This window comes from Ictalurus furcatus, chromosome 25, assembly GCF_023375685.1.
Source record: "Ictalurus furcatus strain D&B chromosome 25, Billie_1.0, whole genome shotgun sequence".
Lineage (NCBI taxonomy): Eukaryota > Metazoa > Chordata > Actinopteri > Siluriformes > Ictaluridae > Ictalurus > Ictalurus furcatus.
In genome coordinates, this window is record NC_071279.1 from 16,337,434 (window position 1) to 16,355,343 (window position 17,910).

General features: G+C 41.2%; 1 protein-coding gene across 3 annotated transcripts in view; it reads left to right on the forward strand.

Moving 5' to 3' along the window:
• Nucleotides 1-17,910, forward strand: part of fam184ab (family with sequence similarity 184 member Ab) — a 126,207-nt gene that overhangs the window by 88,625 nt on the left and 19,672 nt on the right. For all 3 annotated transcript variants that reach the window (XM_053613855.1, XM_053613857.1, XM_053613856.1), the window contains exons 13-14: nucleotides 5,961-6,114; nucleotides 7,400-7,527. In XM_053613855.1, the coding sequence (XP_053469830.1) occupies nucleotides 5,961-6,114; nucleotides 7,400-7,527 (282 nt within the window). The remainder of the gene's footprint in view (nucleotides 1-5,960; nucleotides 6,115-7,399; nucleotides 7,528-17,910) is intronic.

The following is a 17,910-nucleotide window of genomic DNA, read 5'->3' on the forward strand; positions in this document are numbered from 1 at the left end:
ACCCCAGTGCGGTCTGCCTGTAAAGTTCTACCCAGCTACAGGGCTGTTAAAATAGGGGTCCTTTTCCGTCTGCTCTTTCATTATTCAGTAGTGTGTCTCTGTTGTACTTGGGAGAGATCCATCAGCAGAGTCTGAAGCCCAGCACCGGCATGGCTAAGCAGGCACTCTGGTTAGAGACGACAACGTGCTGTTGATTTATTCACTGCTTTTTAAGAACTAACAGGGTTTTTGGTGGAGAAGAAAGTGGGCTCCTCTATCCTTTTCTTGAAGTGAAATGCAGCACTTGTTATTTTTTTCCCCTCCTCATCATGCCCAGATGGACTTGGAGGAGATCTTTGAATACCGGAGTGGCAGGAGGAAGGTCGCCTCATTTCCTGTAAAGCAGCGTCTTCCCAGGCAAAATAAGCATAACATTTTCCCTACTGCAGATTTTTTTTTTTTTTTTTTTTTACATCAACAACAACAAAAAATAAACCACTCACCAAACATCGCTGTAGCATTTTTTTTTTTTTTTTTTTTGGCTGATGTTGGAAAACTACCTCTAATTTTTCTTTGATTTATCCAGAAAGACCAAGTGTACCTCCCACCAGCTGTACCAGAGAGAGCTGTTATTTTCTCTACCCACGTTGGCCAGGGAGAACATATGGGTCCCTATGATCTTACTTGGACGGAAAAATAAAATAAGGATAGTGGACATAAACACAACCCTGTTATGTGTCCTGTTTTCTCAGCGTACGCTCGTTTCTTCAAGAGGCCGTAAAATGTACATTAACGGAACGAAAGCAGATCCATTCCAGACATTTTATGACGGAAGAAATCATGGACGAAAATGTATTTACGAAGAGCGGACTGTCCGGTATACCAACTCCTGAAGCACTCATGGACTCGCAGCCCAGTGGGCTTCTACCCAACAAACAGGGGACGTCCACTTCGGTCCGCGTTCGGTCCGGTTTATAACGTTCGCTGGCGGACGTTCCGAGGACGTCAGAGGATATCAAATCATAACACTTCTGAATGTGTTCATTTCAGCGAAAGTCTCCTAAGCGTCCCGAATGGCCGATGGATGTCCTGTGAACGTCCCCTTGAACATCCGTAGGACGTCGACGGGACCTTACACAAGGACGTTCGTAGAGGCCATTTAGGGGACATCCTGGGGACCTTTTCTGTCAGCTGAGTATGGACATCTTAACTCAGACTGTCCTGTCCACTCAAAAGTTTGCATCGAACGAATGAACAGCGCAATATTGCGGTGATATGTTTGATATTTTGAATCATTAAAGTGTAGAATTTCACCAAGGCTGATGAATAACATGGACACGATGGTAAATACTACCGTGCTGCATTTTTAATAAACTTTCAGGGGAGTCCGTGCTTTCACTGTAGTCTTAAAGCAATTACTTGTGGCTTGTATGCTAAGTGCGACACTGATTGACGTCTGATTATTTCCATTAATGATTTTCTCCATTAACCACAAATTCATAGAGACTCCCTCTGGCATCAGAGCACGTTGAAACATTTCATTTCTGTTTTTAATTGACGTATGTTAACAGGGCTAACTGCCTCATTGACCTATTGAACCTCGTTGAATCTCACAGCTCGTGCTTTCATCTCAGACGGGGTGATTTATCTATAAGTAAAATGTGTGATCCTGTAAAGCAAGGCCATCGAACAGTTAGTCTGCATTCATGCTCACATCTGTGACATGTCTCTATATATTCCCGTATAGTGCTCCAACGTGTCGAGTAACAGCTGAAATAATGCACTAATGTATGCTAAGCAAGTTACGTAGTTAATTGCATTAATACAGACACAAACAAGTTTGTAAATCTTACAGATCCGAGCCGTACACGATTTATACACTGCCGGTGTGTAACATCTCCAGAGGAGGGGGCACTAGACCTCAGAGCCTAGGTGTATATATGGTGCTACCACACCAGTAGTACTTGTGGAGGTGCAAATGGGATCCTGTCTTATGGGAAGGTTTCTACAGTGTTTGTACGCAATGTGCTGAGAATTCAGTGTCTTGGTTGCAGCTGTGTGTGAATATGAGAGGTGGTTTGGGAATCTTGTCAGTCATGCTGAAAGCACAGGCTCAGCCCTCCTGGGTGCTTTGGTCTTTCTGAGGTTGTTGTCTTTGTGAGGGAGAATGTGTAGAGGGTTTGTGTGTGTATGTTTGTTTGTAGTGGGTTTGTGTGTGTGTGTTGGTTGGTGTACATGTCCAAAGCAAAGGCTGAGGCATGTCTCCTGATAGCTGTCTGGATGACTGACATGGTCTGACCTTTTCAAGTCTTACAAGTCTTCCTGCCGAGACGGAGATTACGGCTGCGTGTCCTGTTTTTGGGCTTAAACACCGATTTTATATCATATATTTAAGCGTGAGGTGGCAGGTATTGTAGCTCTAGAATTTAGGGTTCGATCCTGATCCTGATCGTTGAAGATGAATGAAAAATTAAAACATAAATAAAGCAGTTTAAATAAACTACAAAAGATTTCAGCACTTCGGTTCGGTTTCAAGTCTCAGTTGGCTTTGTGTGCATAATGCAAGCAATAATAGCAAAAAAAGAAAAGAAAAATGGTTACAGCTGAAGGCTTGTTTCCATCATGTAGAGTTTTTGAGATGAAAATGCTTTTACATAATGATGGTACATCCTGCGAAATATTTTTGCCTTTAAAGAGAAAAGAATGACAAGAATTTCACATAATTCACAATGTACTATGCGTATGTATGTAGTTTAGTTCATGCACTCTGAAGCAGGGGTCACGGTTATACAATAGCACCGTTGAAGCACTGCTGAATTCTCGATTCTGATCGGTCAGCAGCTCTGACAGTAGTTCCATCTGTAAATCAAGTTTTTAATCAACGTTTTATATAAACGTGCTCACTCTAATACGTCTCTACAGTAACAGCTAATTCACAGCGACTTCTGTAGTGGATGTGCCACTGTACATAATGAAAGTCTGATAATTTTTGCCGTTAACAAAGAAAGACGTATGATTATGTGTATGGTGACCTGTTTTGTTTTTTTTTTTTTTGTAAGGAGAACCTTTGTAGAATGAGAGAGAGATAGAAGAGAGAGGGTGATGAGGGCGTGACTGTTATAATTATACAAGCGATAACAGGAACTAACTTCAGTAACGTTCCATATCATTAAATGTAACTGTAAACGGATAAATATAAATAAAAAAGAACTATGATGTGATCGTTTCAAAAATAAAAATTATTATTGGCAAAGTGCTGGGATATAAGAGGAATAACACACTCTGGAACATGCTGCTGTTGGAAAATAATCAACTTTGGGGTGGTACGAGTAATTGGCAGTGACACACCACCCTAACGCTGATTATTTAGAGGTAGAGGGGCAGTGGTGGCTTGGCGGTTAAGGCTCTGGGTAACTGATGGGAAGGTCGGGCTGCCACTGTTGGGCCCTTGAGTAAGCCCTTTAACCCTCTCTCTTCCAGGGGGCGCTGTATCATGGCTGACCTGCGCTCTGACCCCAGCTTCCTGACATGCTGGGGTATGCGAAGAAAAGAATTTCACTGTGCTGTAATGTAGATGTGACCAATAAAGACTCATTATCATTATCATTTTCCTCCGACAGCATGTCCTGCATGTGAGATTAACGCAGGAAATACAGTCTACATGACAAACAGGAAAGACAATTACAAAGCTTGGAATTAAGACCTGTAATGCACAATAATACAATAGCACAATAATACCGCTGAGCAAAGGAAAACACAGGGTGTATGTATATATATATATATATATATATATATATATATATATATATATATATATATATATATATATATATATATAATAAACCAATAATGGCATCGAAGCGTAGTCTAATAACAAATCAGTAAAGAAGGATATCTCAATGGATATTATTATTCTCAATGGAGCTGTAACAGGAAGTGACAACGGCGAGATTGTGACAGTTTAGCCTCTTATTACAGTTTGACGTTTCCATTACTGACTGATTCAGGGGATAGAAACAGAAAGGACAGAATCTACAAGCTATTCGTCTTTGTTATTTTTCTGACTCTGTTGCATCCTCCTCAGTCCAGCTGTCCTGCTGTGATACCGTCCAGCTTTTATCACTGATTTGTCTTGGGGAGTGATGAAAATCCTGTCACACGACACTACATTTATAAACAAATGTGTTTTTCTCCAATAGAAAAAAAACAACCCTATTTGTATAGGGATGTAGGGGTTCGATGCTGATTTGATTCAGAGCGCTGTGATGTCGTCATTATAAAAAGGATTCTTGATGCATCTCAATTCTATGCACTCATATATATATATATATATATATATATATATATATATATATATATATATATATATATTATACTGAGTGATCACTTATGACTTTTAAAGCATGAAGTAAAACGCTGTACTTCAGCTCCAGAGCGAAAGCCCAGGAATGAAACTTGCACTTGACCTGCTAATTTATGTTGCCCTTTGTGAATTAGCTGCAAGCTTTGCCACTTGCTCGAGATTTCAGTGTTAAGCAGGAACAGGACCGTTATGTAGGGCTGTTTTTCCTCCAGTTCCAGATGAGAAAGCGTGATGTGACTTCATGTGGCTTGTGTTCCCAAAATACTGCACTTGGCATGCCTCATATCCAGTTCATTTTGTCCTCTTTAATTCTTCAAATCCAAAACTGAGCAGGTCTGAGATGCTAATGTCTGATACATCTTCAAATCTGCCAGCTAGCTTGGCTAGTTTTTAGCGTACACGGTGCACACAGTAGCCTGTACCTTTGTTTCACCACTCAGTTAGACTCGTGGCCAAAATGAGGTATTTTGGTTTTTTTTTTTTTTGTAATTGTTGCCTTTCATTGAAAACAAATACCAATAATAAATAAATAATAGTGCAGAATTTAAATCAGAATCGTTTAAATAGGAAATCAAGATCTAAGAATCGAATCTTTTTTTTTCTCTCTCTCACCCCAAACTGAAACCCGTACAGTCCCTTCCGAAAGTATTGGAACAGCACGGCCGATTCTAATGGTTTTGCTATACGTCGAAGACGTTTGGATTTGAGATCAGAAGACGATGATACGTCAGATTAGAATTTGCGGTTCTGCCACAACAGGTGTCAAGTTGTTTTAACATATCTTGAGATAACTACAGGAAATGAAAGCTGAAATTCTGATCAACCATCTCATATTCATTGTTTGATCTCAAACTCAGATGTGTTAAGTTTATAGCCAAAAAAAAAAAAAAAAAAATCGAATTGGCCTTGCCGTTCCAATACTTTCGGAGGGGGCTGTATATAACTCCTCTCTGATTTCCCCCTCACCTCTGTTGATCAGTCTGGATCCAGTTTCCCAAGAGCGCTGCAAACTTAAGACCGTTTGTAGAGCGGCAGAAAGAGAGAGAGAGAGAAACGCTCTCGCAATCTGATGCTCGCTCAACCCTTCAACTCGTCTCTGGTTAGTTTGTGGAGCTTTTTTTTCGTAACTCTCTCGGTAGGTAAACAGGCCTTATTTCTCTTTCCAGCAGCGAAGTGCAGATGCAGCAGTTCAGGCTTTCCTAAAGCATTTAGAGACGTAATTGCTTCCACTTATATTTCATCAGGGATTTCTGCATCTGTCGTTGTTGCTAGCATGACCAACCAGATTAGCTCGACAAAACGTCTGCTCGGCCCACGTTTACAACCTGTACGGAACAGCGATTTGCAATCTACGATAAGTTGCTAACACGTGTAAGTGGTTATTGATTTTAATGCCATTTATTCTTTCTGACTGAGAAAGACTTACTAATCATGCCCAGGCTGCAAAGTGCTTTAATTGATGGCGCTGGAGAAAGTCCACTGGAGTCCATTTCTAATTTCTGTTTTGATAAAAGACTCTGCTTTAATAGAATTTGCTTTATTTATTTTTTTTATTTTTTTTAACGGAAGCTTAAAAAAAAAACTAAAGTGCTCGTGCCCTGTGTGTGTGTCGGTGCAGGAGTTGGAGGAGCGTCTGCGGCAGCAGCATCACATGGAACTGCAGTCCCTAAGAGAAGCCCACAGGCAGAAAATCGAGACGCTGAAGCAGCAGTCTGAGCAGGAGCTGCAGACACTACGCTTCGAGCTGGAGGACGAGGGGAAAGCGATGCTGGGTAAGGCAGACAGTGACGAGGTCCGGGCTGAAGGACGTCTTCCGTTTGTCCGTGCTGAGAGGACGCAGTGGATTTGAACGCAGCCTTTTGGCGGGCAAATTTCAAGTCACGCGTTGTCTTCCAGCATAACCACAGGGTTAAATGTAAAAATCTTTCTGCTCCAGGCATACAAGTTCAAGCACTCATCATCCACTCTGCATACCTATTGGTTTTCGTGTACAGTGCTAGAAAAACAGGCTCTTTAAGGATAAATAAGGATTCTTAGCCAGTTAAAAGGGTTCTACCTGGAACCCATTCGGATAGGGAATTTTTATTTTTAACTCCCCAAGTGTCCTTTGAGTTACTGAATAATTCACCGGCGTTATTAATAAGCCAAAGGGTTAAATCGGTAAATCCGAATATTAATCCAGCTTGTTAAATGGTACCGTGTGCATCGGTTCCTACACTCTTTCTATCAGTTAAGATCATTTTAAATAGACCTGTTAGAACTCCCACCTAATTCTCATTCATTCATTCATTTTTCAGTAACCGCTGTCTTCTAGTAAAGGTTGTAGTTCTTTGAGGTTATCTCAGGAACGCTAGGCGTGACGCGGGAATACACCCTGGGTGGAACGCCAGTCCGTCACAGGGCACCATGCGCAACTAGGGGCGATTTTTTTAAAGTCACCGATCCGTCTACCGACATGTTTTTGGGTTAGTTGGAGGAAGCCCAGAGGAAACCCACATGCGCATGAGAAGAGTACGCGAAAGTGCTAATAATCGTTCTAACAATAACGACTGCATTAGTGAGGAATATTTCATTATGTAGTGTGGGGGCGGGGCTTACTCGCAGGCCAGGAAAAAAAAAAATGAAATGGCGGGGGAGAAAAAAATGAAAGGAAAATTGCAGTGTTACGGCGCGCTCGTGGTGTACGGTTCCAGGTGTGATGAAAGTTTTCCGAGTCTGAATGTGATTTCCTAGTGACTTTCACACTGAAGAATTATGCGGCAGTGGCACCGATTTTCTCTGAAATGTAACCATAAATATGAGAAACTGTACAGTGCAGAGAAGACGAGAAAGAGGGAGAAAATTGCTATTGTTAGAATAAAAGCAATTACTTCTTTGACTTGACTTTTGTGCGTAGAACATCAGTGATTGATGATTTTTAATATAACGTAGAGATTCGTGTCAGAAGAATAATCTCTCTCGCGCTCTCTCTCTCCCTCTCTCTCTCTCTCTCTGTGTGTGTGTGTGTGTGTGTGTGTGTGTGTGTGTGTGTGTGTGTGTGTGTGTGTGTGTGTGTAGCGTCTCTGCGTTCAGAGCTGAATCATCTCCACGCTTCGGCTATAGAGCACCTGAGGCAGACTCATCAGCAGGAGACTGCAGCTGCCAAGCAGGAGCTGGAGAACGTTCTAGAGCAGAGCAGGATACAGGTGATCACCACACCTTCAACCCTCTGGTCTAATGATCAGTGCGCTGGACAGTAGTGCTGATTTTACTGCAGATTCAGCTCTCCTTCATTACATTTCTGCTAAACAGCTTAAGTATCAGCTCAGCTTCTTCACCGCTGCTCAGCCAGTGGTGTGTCCAGGTGGCAAAACGAGCAGGACAAGACCTAATTAGGTATACATTAGCTGAATATCTGAATGGCCAACGTCTGCTTAAATACTGAGAATTCTGGAAAAATCCACACCACTGACTATCACAGCAGGCGTAAAACATGAAAAGAATGGTGTCGGGAAATGAAATGTTATGTCATACACTTTGATACAGGAGTGTTAACCAACAATATCAGTCTTAAAGTTATGTGGCTTTTAGTATGAACATGTTTAATAAGCCTTGAGGTTCTCTAGAAGCTCGTGTTGCTCCAAAACAAAGAAAAAATTGAATCTCGTTTAGAAGACATACGCGTTCAACATGTACACTCTCTCTCTACCACCGATCAACGGTGTTACGGATCAGCAATGTCAATGACATCATTCTGCACTTCAGCTTCTCATCAGATTTTCTGTCCAATCAAGTGCTGTCTAGAAACTGAAGTGTCCCGCCCCCAACATCATAACACAGCATAATAACTGGCTATTTAAAAAGCGGGAGGAGACACTGTACGTCCCACCCTGACTTCCTGTTTCGGTGGAAATTACGTCAACACATCGAATAACGCTGCGCTCCACACTACAGCACACATTTCAACACTGGAATAGTAGAATAGTTAGTTATCACTTCACAACCTTCATGGACCGAGTCTCTAATTCATGTGCACTTTATGCCTGCCAAATCCGTTCAACAAGAATTTCCCAGCAAGATGTTCATTTGCTTCTGGTAAGCTCGGTCGTGTGTGACAGTAGGACTGGGGGATTTTTGTTTGTTTGTTTGTTTGTTTGTTTTTGGATTACTCTTCAATTTGGTCACCCAAGCAAGGCTACACCTGTACACATGCTTCTCCTACATCACGCTTGAAGGAAAGTGCAATCCGCCCTCTTCCGGCATGCACAAGCTTACAGAAGCCTGTGATTGGCTAGTGTCTCAGTGATCGACAGGGGAAAGAGAGAGTACACCAGCCCTCCCACCCAAAGAGTACGGCCAGTTTCGCTCCACTTTTTTTTTTTTTTTTGCGCATAGAGAAAAATAGGTACAATAGTTTTTGTTTCCAAAAGTACCGTGTTTATCTCACGAGTAATTTATATGTTTAAAACTGATGTCATCAGGACGCCAAAGTACCCTCGTACGATCGTCTAAACACGCTTCAGCTCGGCCGAGACAGATCGCAGAAAGTTTCCTTTTTGAAAAGTAAAAGACGCAATGAGCCGAACATGGTACCGTAACGGTCCGCTTACATCTCTCATTAACGTTGCTGTTAAAATGGACGAAGCTTGCCGTGGCATAATAACAGCGACGGGAAACGGCACATCCATGTGAAAAGAAGCTAATCTTCTTAATCATAGTACCCTGTCAACTTGCTTCAGAATAAGAGCACGGAAATCTTCAAACTCGAGTGCTCATGTAAAACAGAGGAACGATCTGTCAGGACTGTCAGCTAAGGAAATGAGTCAGTGTGGTTGATATTTAGTAGACACACACACACAGTGTGATAATAACCCCCTATGGCGCTCGCGCTATAAGAGCACACTCGTTTGTCGGCATCATTCTGCACGTCTCGAGCTGCTGCTTATTAGAAACCTGAAAATTCCACTTCATCTTGGCCGACTGAGTGAACATTACATCATCCTCGTTCACACCGGTGCTGAATGAACGCAGGACCGGAAGCCGGCTGGAGCTCTGTGACTTCTTCCACAGCGGGGTCTCGTCTGTGTGTAACCCACACCTTCAGCGATGTCACTCCCGTGTCGATCACCTTCATTCGGTTCTCAGCATCCACTGCGCCACGTCCTGCAGATGGCTCGTCCAGATGTTCTTTCACCGACGCACATCATTCATTATAGAAATTCAGTATGTTTCGAACCAGTCAAGCACTGAAGTTAGCAGTAGAAAGTTTTAATTATCTCGCATCCACCAGACTGCACTGATGACACACACACACACACACACAGCGTGTGTGTGATTTCTCTTTGTAAATGATTGCATGTATGTATATCTATCAATTTCCCCCGTCACCACCAGCTGTATTGTGAGACAGTATGAGGACTGTCTGTATGCACAGTGAACAGAAGCTATTGCTAGAATGATGTATGTATCCATCAAGGTACCAGAAGGTAACGGTACTAATGTAGACGTGTCAGGTTCTAGCTTCCGGTTTACCGTCATGAATACTCGCACTCATTAAGCCTGTATTTAATAAATATGCAAATTAAATTAAACATATTATCGTCCTAAGCGATTCTAATCCCACCTTCAAATATATAGAAGGTGTCCTAGCTGAGAGGACTATTTACTGAGAAGGAACGTGATCCGGTTTCAAGATGGAGCCGCATTCTGGGTTCATTCTTGTTTGTCCTGAGCAGTTAAACGACCCACTGTTCTTTAGAAAAATCCTCCAGGTCCTGCACTTGCTTTACTTTTCCACCATCTTCTACAGTACATATTTGACCTCTTTCCAACAGCACCTATATATGATGTGGAGATCCGTCTTTTCACGCCGAGGACGACCGAAGGACTCGTACACGACTATTAGAAAGGCTGCAAACATTCACCGACGCTCAAGAAGGCAACACGATACATGAAGAGCCAGGGGGGTGTAAACTTTTGAACAGGATGATCGGTGTAAATTGTTATTAATTCGTTTAACGATCTTAACCTTTTCATTTAGTACCGCCCTTCAGACGCTATGTAAGATATTTACACGTTTCCCAGAAGACGTGCCCTAGCCGAGTGAACTATTTACTGAGAAAGAAAGTGATCCGGTTTCAAGATAGAGCTACATTCTGTAACATCCTTTTGTCCGTTTTTTTTTTTTTTTTTTTTTTATATATAGATAAGATTGTGTCAACTAGATTAAACGACTCGACACAGGTTTAAAAAGATGCATTTATGCATTGCATGCTGCCAAGCTGTTAAGGATTGACCCTAGTTGACTGGTAATTCAAGAAAGTAGTACTTTTCCACAGTTAAAGCAGAACCAATTCAGGGTGTTTCGGGGCTATTTTTCAGCTGTTTTATTATCGCAGTTAAATTCTGACAAACAACAGCAACGAACGTGCCAAAGCACACTTCAGTTATCAGCTTTTTAGGTTACTCTGTTAATGGAAATGGAACAAAAATAAATGAGTGCAGTAAATGCGCACAATAATGCATCTGTGTATCATAACGCACTACTTAAGGACGTACCAATTCTTAAAATGCGGGTGTGTGGACGAACCGGCGTCTCATCGAATTGTCGATTCTGAAACTGAGAGCGCGCAGCATGGAAGCTCGTGTACTTCTAAAAATAAATAAATAAATAAATAAACTGGTCTGGGTCAGCCTCGATAAACTGGCACACGGCAAAAAATGAACATCTTAGCAAGTGTAAATATCTTGAATATATTCATAGTTATCTCCTGTTATAAGATTATAATAAATATAAGATTTTTGAAGAAATTAAATGGTTAAAAAAACGTTGGACTTCCGATCAGAAGGTTAAACCCCAGCGCTGCCAAGCTGTCACTGCTGGGCCCCTGAGCAAGGCCCCTAACCCTAAACTGCTCAGTTGTATAACATGAGAAAAATGTAAGTCGCTCTGGATAAGGGCGTCTGCCAAAATGCCGTAAATTTAAATCCATTTTTAAAAAGAAAAAGTCAAGATATAGGATTTAGTCATCTTATATTTGGTTTCTAGATCGATTTGACTATATTCAAGATATTTTAACTTGGTTAGATGTCGGGGTTTTTTTTTTTGTTTGTTTTTTTTTCAGTGCAGGCGGCAGTCTAGACTAAAAGATTACAGAATGGGAAGCAGACCAGCACAGAACACACATTTTCATACAAACACCTTTAACATTATCGATATGGAAAAGACTTTATGGGAGCTTAAGCTTCCCCTCGGACATGTTCCCAGCCTGCAGCTTGGGCCTGGTTGACGAGGCTTTTTTAACCAAAGTCTTAATGAGTATTATTATTAAGTCACTCTGGCAAGAGATTAGGAAACGTTATCATAGCAAGTCTGCGGTTTGTAATTAAACCCGGTGGTAGCTCGGAGCTTCTTGAACGTCCATGTTGTTTTCCCCAGGACAAACCGTACACCTTCCATAACCCTTTTAATCAAAGAAAATCTGTGCCGCCAAATATGTCTTCCGTACAGGCAGCTGTTAACGTGATGGCTGGCTCTGAGAACAGGGGAAAAAAGCCTTCGCTAGTGTCTGAGCTCAATACGTGGGTGATTTAAAATAATTACACCGATCACTCATCATGGCAGAACATTTCTCCCACTTTCTCCATCCTTCTGTCTATGCAGCTTTTATCTCGCTTGCTCACTTGTGTTCTCGCTTTGCTGTCTGTTTTCTAATTTTCTCCTCCCTTTCACACTCTCTCTCTCTCTCTCTCTCTCTCTCTCTCTCTCTCTTTTCTCTCTTATCTTCATTGATTGTCCCCCTGTGAGACGTCAGTGTGTGTCGGGTGTAATGAGCTGTGGGCGATGGGCTGGTCAACGCCGCAGCGTGAAGAATCAAGTTTTATCGTCATGACGATCATCAGAGCTGCGTGCCACTTTACCGTCCACCAGCTGTTTCTCTCCCTCTTACACACAGCATTTTCGCCTAACGTTCAGCGACTGCGTTAGAGCTGATGAACAGTTTCAGCACAAATCCGTCTTCTGGACCGACTCGCTCTCGTTCATCATGCCCATCTTTACGCCAAATTCACGGCTTCTGCAGCTATATGATTAATATTTGTGTTTATGATGCACACTGCCGCTGAAGCCTTTTAGGATATAAATTGCCGTAAGCACGTTCTCTCCTGCTGTGGCTTTTACAGCCGCTGATGAATGGGATTTTCCCGATTCATTTTCCAGAAGGACAGCTGACTGTTCTAACCTTTATAGAACCTTGAAGTCGGACTACAGTGGTGCTTGAAAGTTTGTGAACCCTTTAGAATTTTCTATATTTCTGCATAAATATTACCTAACGCACAATCCAATTTTCACACATGTAGATAAAGAGAACGCAGTTAAACGAATGAGACACAAATATTATACTTGGTCGTTTATTTATTGAGGAAAATGATCCAATATTACATATCTGTGAGTGGGAAAAGTATTTGAACCTTTGCTTTTAGTATGTGGTGTGACGGCCTTGTGCAGCAATAACTGCAGTAAACGTTTGCGGTAACTGTTGATGAGTCCTGCACATCGGCTTGTACCGTTCCTCAGTACAGAACAGCTTCAGCTCTGGGATGTTGGTGGGTTTCCTCACATGAACTGCTTGCTTCAGGTCCTTCCACAACACTTCTATTGGATTAAGGTCAGGACTATGACTTGGCCATTCGAAAACATTCACTTAATTCTTCTTTAACCGTTCTTTGGTAGAACAACTTGTGTGTTTAGAGTCGATGTCTTGCTGCAAGAAACACTTCCTCTTGAGATTTAGTTCACAGACAGGTGTCCTGACATTTTCCTTTAGAGTTCGCTGGTATAATTCAGAACTCGTTGTTCCATCAATGATGGCAAGTCGTTCGTCCTGACCCAGATGCAGCACAACAGCCCCAAACCATGATACTACCACCACCATGTTTCACAGATGAGATAAGGTTCTTAGGCTGGAATGTAGTGTTTTCCTTTCTCCAAACATAACGCTTCTCATTTAAACCTCATTAAATTCTATTTTGGTCTCATCCGTCCACAAAACATTTTTACAATAGACTTCTGGCTTGTCCACGTGATCTTTAGCAAACTGCAGACAGGCAGTTCTTTATGGAGAGCAGTGGCTTTCTCCTTGCATCCCTGCCATGCACACCATTGTTGTTCAGTGTTCTCCTGATGGTTGACTCATGAACATTAACATTAGCCAATGTGAGAGGGGCTTTTAGTTGCTTAGAAGTTACCCTGGGTTCCTCTGTGACCTTGCAGACGATTACACATCTTGCTCTTGGAGTGATCTTTGTTGGTCAACCACTCCTGGGGAGGGTAACAACGGTCTTAAATTTCCTGATATTTGTCTGAATGTGGATCGGTGGAGTCTAAACTCTTTAGAGATGGTTTTGTAACCTTTTCCAGCCTGATGAGAACCAACAACTCTTTTTCTGAGGTCCTCAAAAATCTCATTTGTTCATGTGCCATAATACACTTCCACAGACACGTGTTGTGAAGATCAGACTTTGATAGATCCCCGTTCTTTAAATAAAACAAGACGCCCACTCACATCTGATTGTCATCCCATTGATTGAAAACACCTGACTCTAATTTCACCTTCAAATCAAACTGCTAATCGTAGAGGTTCACATACTTTTACCACTCACAGATATTTAATATTGGATTATTTTCCTCAATAATAAATGACCAAGTATAATATTTTGTCTCATTTGTTTAATTGGGTTCTCGTTGTCTACTTTTAGGACTTGTTTGACAATCTGATGATGTTTTAGGTCATATTTATGCAGATATATAGAAAATTCTTTCAAGCACTACTGTAAGCAACATGGCTGTCTTAGGTCTTAAAAGAAGTCTTCGTTCATTGTCTGTCAGTCTCTGTCTGTATGCGAGAATGATCAGAAAGATTGACTGACTTTCCGTCGGACTTCATGGGAAGATCATGAGACTCGAATGTTCCCCTGGAAAGGCTATGGAAGTCAAAATTCCATAATTGTTTTCTACAAATTAAAAAGAAATGACACATTTTCACATTTAAGATTCTTTGCTCTACGTAATGTAAAATATATGAGAGCTAATTTTCTATTTTAAAAAAAATTATATATTTAAAGTAATAAATAATACTTCATTTTGACTTTTTTTTTTTTCTTCCAAATAATTTATGAAGTTTCTATTTAAATATGAGCTAACGAAATATCTGTATATAAAACTTAAGTGACATGTTGCGTGTAAGTTTGTTCCTATTAAGACAGTCGCTTTTCGGAGTAACTCTTTTTCCGTGCCTGGATCTCAGACGCTTCTACAATGCCGTTATGTTATACCCTGTGTAGTGGACATATACGGTAAATGAATAGGAAGCTGTTTGGGATTTGGCCGATCTCATACTTTAAAAAAAAATATTTTATTTGTAGTTCTTGAATATTACAGGAATTGTATAAGAACTTTTTTTTTTTTTTTAAAAAGGGCTAGACATAACATGGTCATAGTGAGCACTAGCTTCCATAATGTCATCCAGGTGAATTCTGTACTATTCTCTGGTCTTAATGATCTGCTTATGGGTATTTAGAAAATGTGATACCCATGACTGGTCCGAACATCTACCTGAGCAGCTTCCAATACCACATGAGTCATGGACAGGCCCTGGTTCTGCAAATATTCACAAACCTGTATAGGTGAAAGAAAAACCTAGCACAGATATCTAGAAAGCAGTTGTTCTTTTTGCAAAGTGGTATCTAGAATGCTGTTTATTTCAAAGCAGAGCAATATAGACAAGACAGTAGGAATATCTAGAGAAAGCCTGAAGTTTGTAGAAAGCAGATATGGATACTCCTCGTAGTCTTGTAGCTAAAGAGGCATTGGCGGTCCTGGCTATTTCTTTGTGTTTTAGTGCTGATAAAAATATCACCAGTCAGAGCTCGTCTCATAGTTAAAATACCTAATACACACACTCATGCAGTCGCACAGTGAGCAGGAAGTGAACCAGAGGACAGAGCTCTTCCCCAGAATGATTTCCTCAGAGATTCTGTCTGTCTGCGAAACGGGACAAATGCATCAGTCACAGGCTTATGAAGTTCAAAAACTCGTCAAACGAATGGGAGAGAGCTGACTGTTGAAACGATGCTTAGCATTCCGAACTCGTCTTATCGTCTGGCATCCAGACACAGTCCGCGCATGACGCCAAGCAAACACTAATACTAAGTGTTTCGTGATTTGGCTTTCCATCTAAACAGAAATGCTCTCCAGCATCAAGTGAATGATTCGGAAATGAAACCCAAGTATGTACAGTATGTGTCATTGCTGCATTTCTCTCTCACAGAGTGAACTGATAATCCCAAGACGTCGCGTGCGTGTTTTAATGGCAGCGTGTGAAGCTGAAGAAGAACAAACGTTCGTTTTAATAGCTACCCGTACACCTGAACACAAAGGCCAAAGGTGCCTTTTACCAAAACTTTTACATTTAATGAAAACATAGGGGAGATGTAGTGCAAAATGTCTGTGGTTGAATCTCGAACATCTTCCTACATTCCATACATGTGTGAGGAGACTAGGTAGGGCGTCCCATTATGTTAGACCATATGTAGGGCACAGTGTGAATAGGAAGCCATTTTGAATTTGCCCTAACTAGAAGATGGCAGGGAAGGAACGTACGATCGAGTTACTTAGCGATAATAAAACATTGCTGTGGGTAAGTGAATTAAAATTCATCTGAGACTTTACTTCTAGAAAATGGATTTTTGAGACGAGGGAGAAACTTTGGTAGCCACTACACTAGTCTGTTACTGAAGATATTTCTGTAAGTAGTGAAAGGTCTGCAGTATTTTTTTTTTTAGCTCCGCCCACATGTCCAGACTCGGTTCGTATGGTAACTCCAGCCCGGGTAAGAAGAGTAACCAAATTCATATTCAGAATGTGTATATAAGTACAGCATGGCTCACTTGGTGATGGAAGTGACAATGTGGAGGATTATGGGTAATTTGCTGAGATGTGCATCATCATCTGGTGTCACAGGGGTCTGTAACATATAGACAGCAGGGTCCATGGTTTGTTTGCTTGTTTGTTTGTTTTAAAAATACAATCTTGTGAAAGGGGCGCGGCGGCTTAGTGGTTAGGACGTTTACCTCGCACCTCCAGGGTTGGGGATTCGATACCCGTCTCCGCACCGCGTGCGTGGAGCTTGCGTGTTCTCCCCGTGTTCTCCCCGTGGTTCGGGGGTTTCCTCCGAGTACATTGTAGGCTGATTGGCATCTCTAAATTGTCTAAAATTTACTTTTAAATCTAAAGCTTAATAACTTTCTGTCACCTTGAATAGAAGTGCAATTCTGCTAAAAGCAGGAGAAGTGCTGTTTTAATTGAGAGATGAGCCGGGATAAAAAGCTTTAATGGCTGTAATAAATAAATAGGATATTACACATTTTGCCTAATTGGGTTAATAGTTAAATCAATGGATTATATATTTTCTAATCTGCTGCAATCATGAAGTGTAATGCTTTTTTGTTTTACGCTGAAATGCTCTCCAGGTTGCAAAATGTTTGAGAATTACTGGTCTATAGTCTACTCATACAGCCCCCTCCAAAAGTATTGGAACTGCAAGGTCAATTCTTTAGTTTTCGCTATACACTCTTGATCCAAAACATAGAAGCGCATCGGTCAAGCACGGTGGAGGTAGCGTCATGGCTCGGGCTTGCATGACCACTTCTGGAACGGTCTCGCTAATCTTTATTGATGATGTTGCTCATGATGGTAGCAGCAGAATGACTTCGGAAGTTTACAGGAACATTTTGTCTTCCAATATTTGCAGAGGAATGCAACCAATCTTATTGGGAGGAACTTCATCATGCAGCAAGACAATGATTCAGAACACACAACAAACAGCTGAAAAAGGCTGCAGTAAAAGCCTGGAAAAGCTTCACAGAAGATGTCAGTGGTCACCTGCTTGATGCAGTTATTGCAAGAAAGGGATATGCAACCTAATATTAAGTGTTATTTACTTTATGACTGTGATCCTATACTTTTGCTCAACAAAACATTGGGTGGTCTAATACCAAAGGTATCACGCATCTAGATGTAAATGTCAGGAAATGAAAGCTGAAATTCTGATCCATCATCTCATATTTATCTTTTGATCTCAAACCTAAATGTCTTCAACGTATATAGCAAAAACAATAGACTTGGCCTGGCTGTTCCAATACTTTCATTTGAGCAAAAATAAGTACGCGAATAAGTGGAAAACAAAAACATCATACACCTAGACACCTAATACAAACACAATACACGATTGTAGGTGTACAATTACCGACTATAGTCCATTTGCACAATGTATTGGCCCCCCTTTACTCTGTGCATCAATAGAATAGCTGAGCACACACTGACATGCTAGATCTAAGGTTTCCATCCTGAGCTAATAGAAACAGCGACCTGAGGAGCATCAACACACGCTTTTAGCTCCAGGACTCGGTATTATGCCGATATTAATCTACTTGTGAGATGTGAAATGATATTTACAAAAATGTAAAACTAGATGAGCAGATTATAATTCAATTAAGCAAGATTCATTTAGTTCTTAAACGCAGCTATAGGC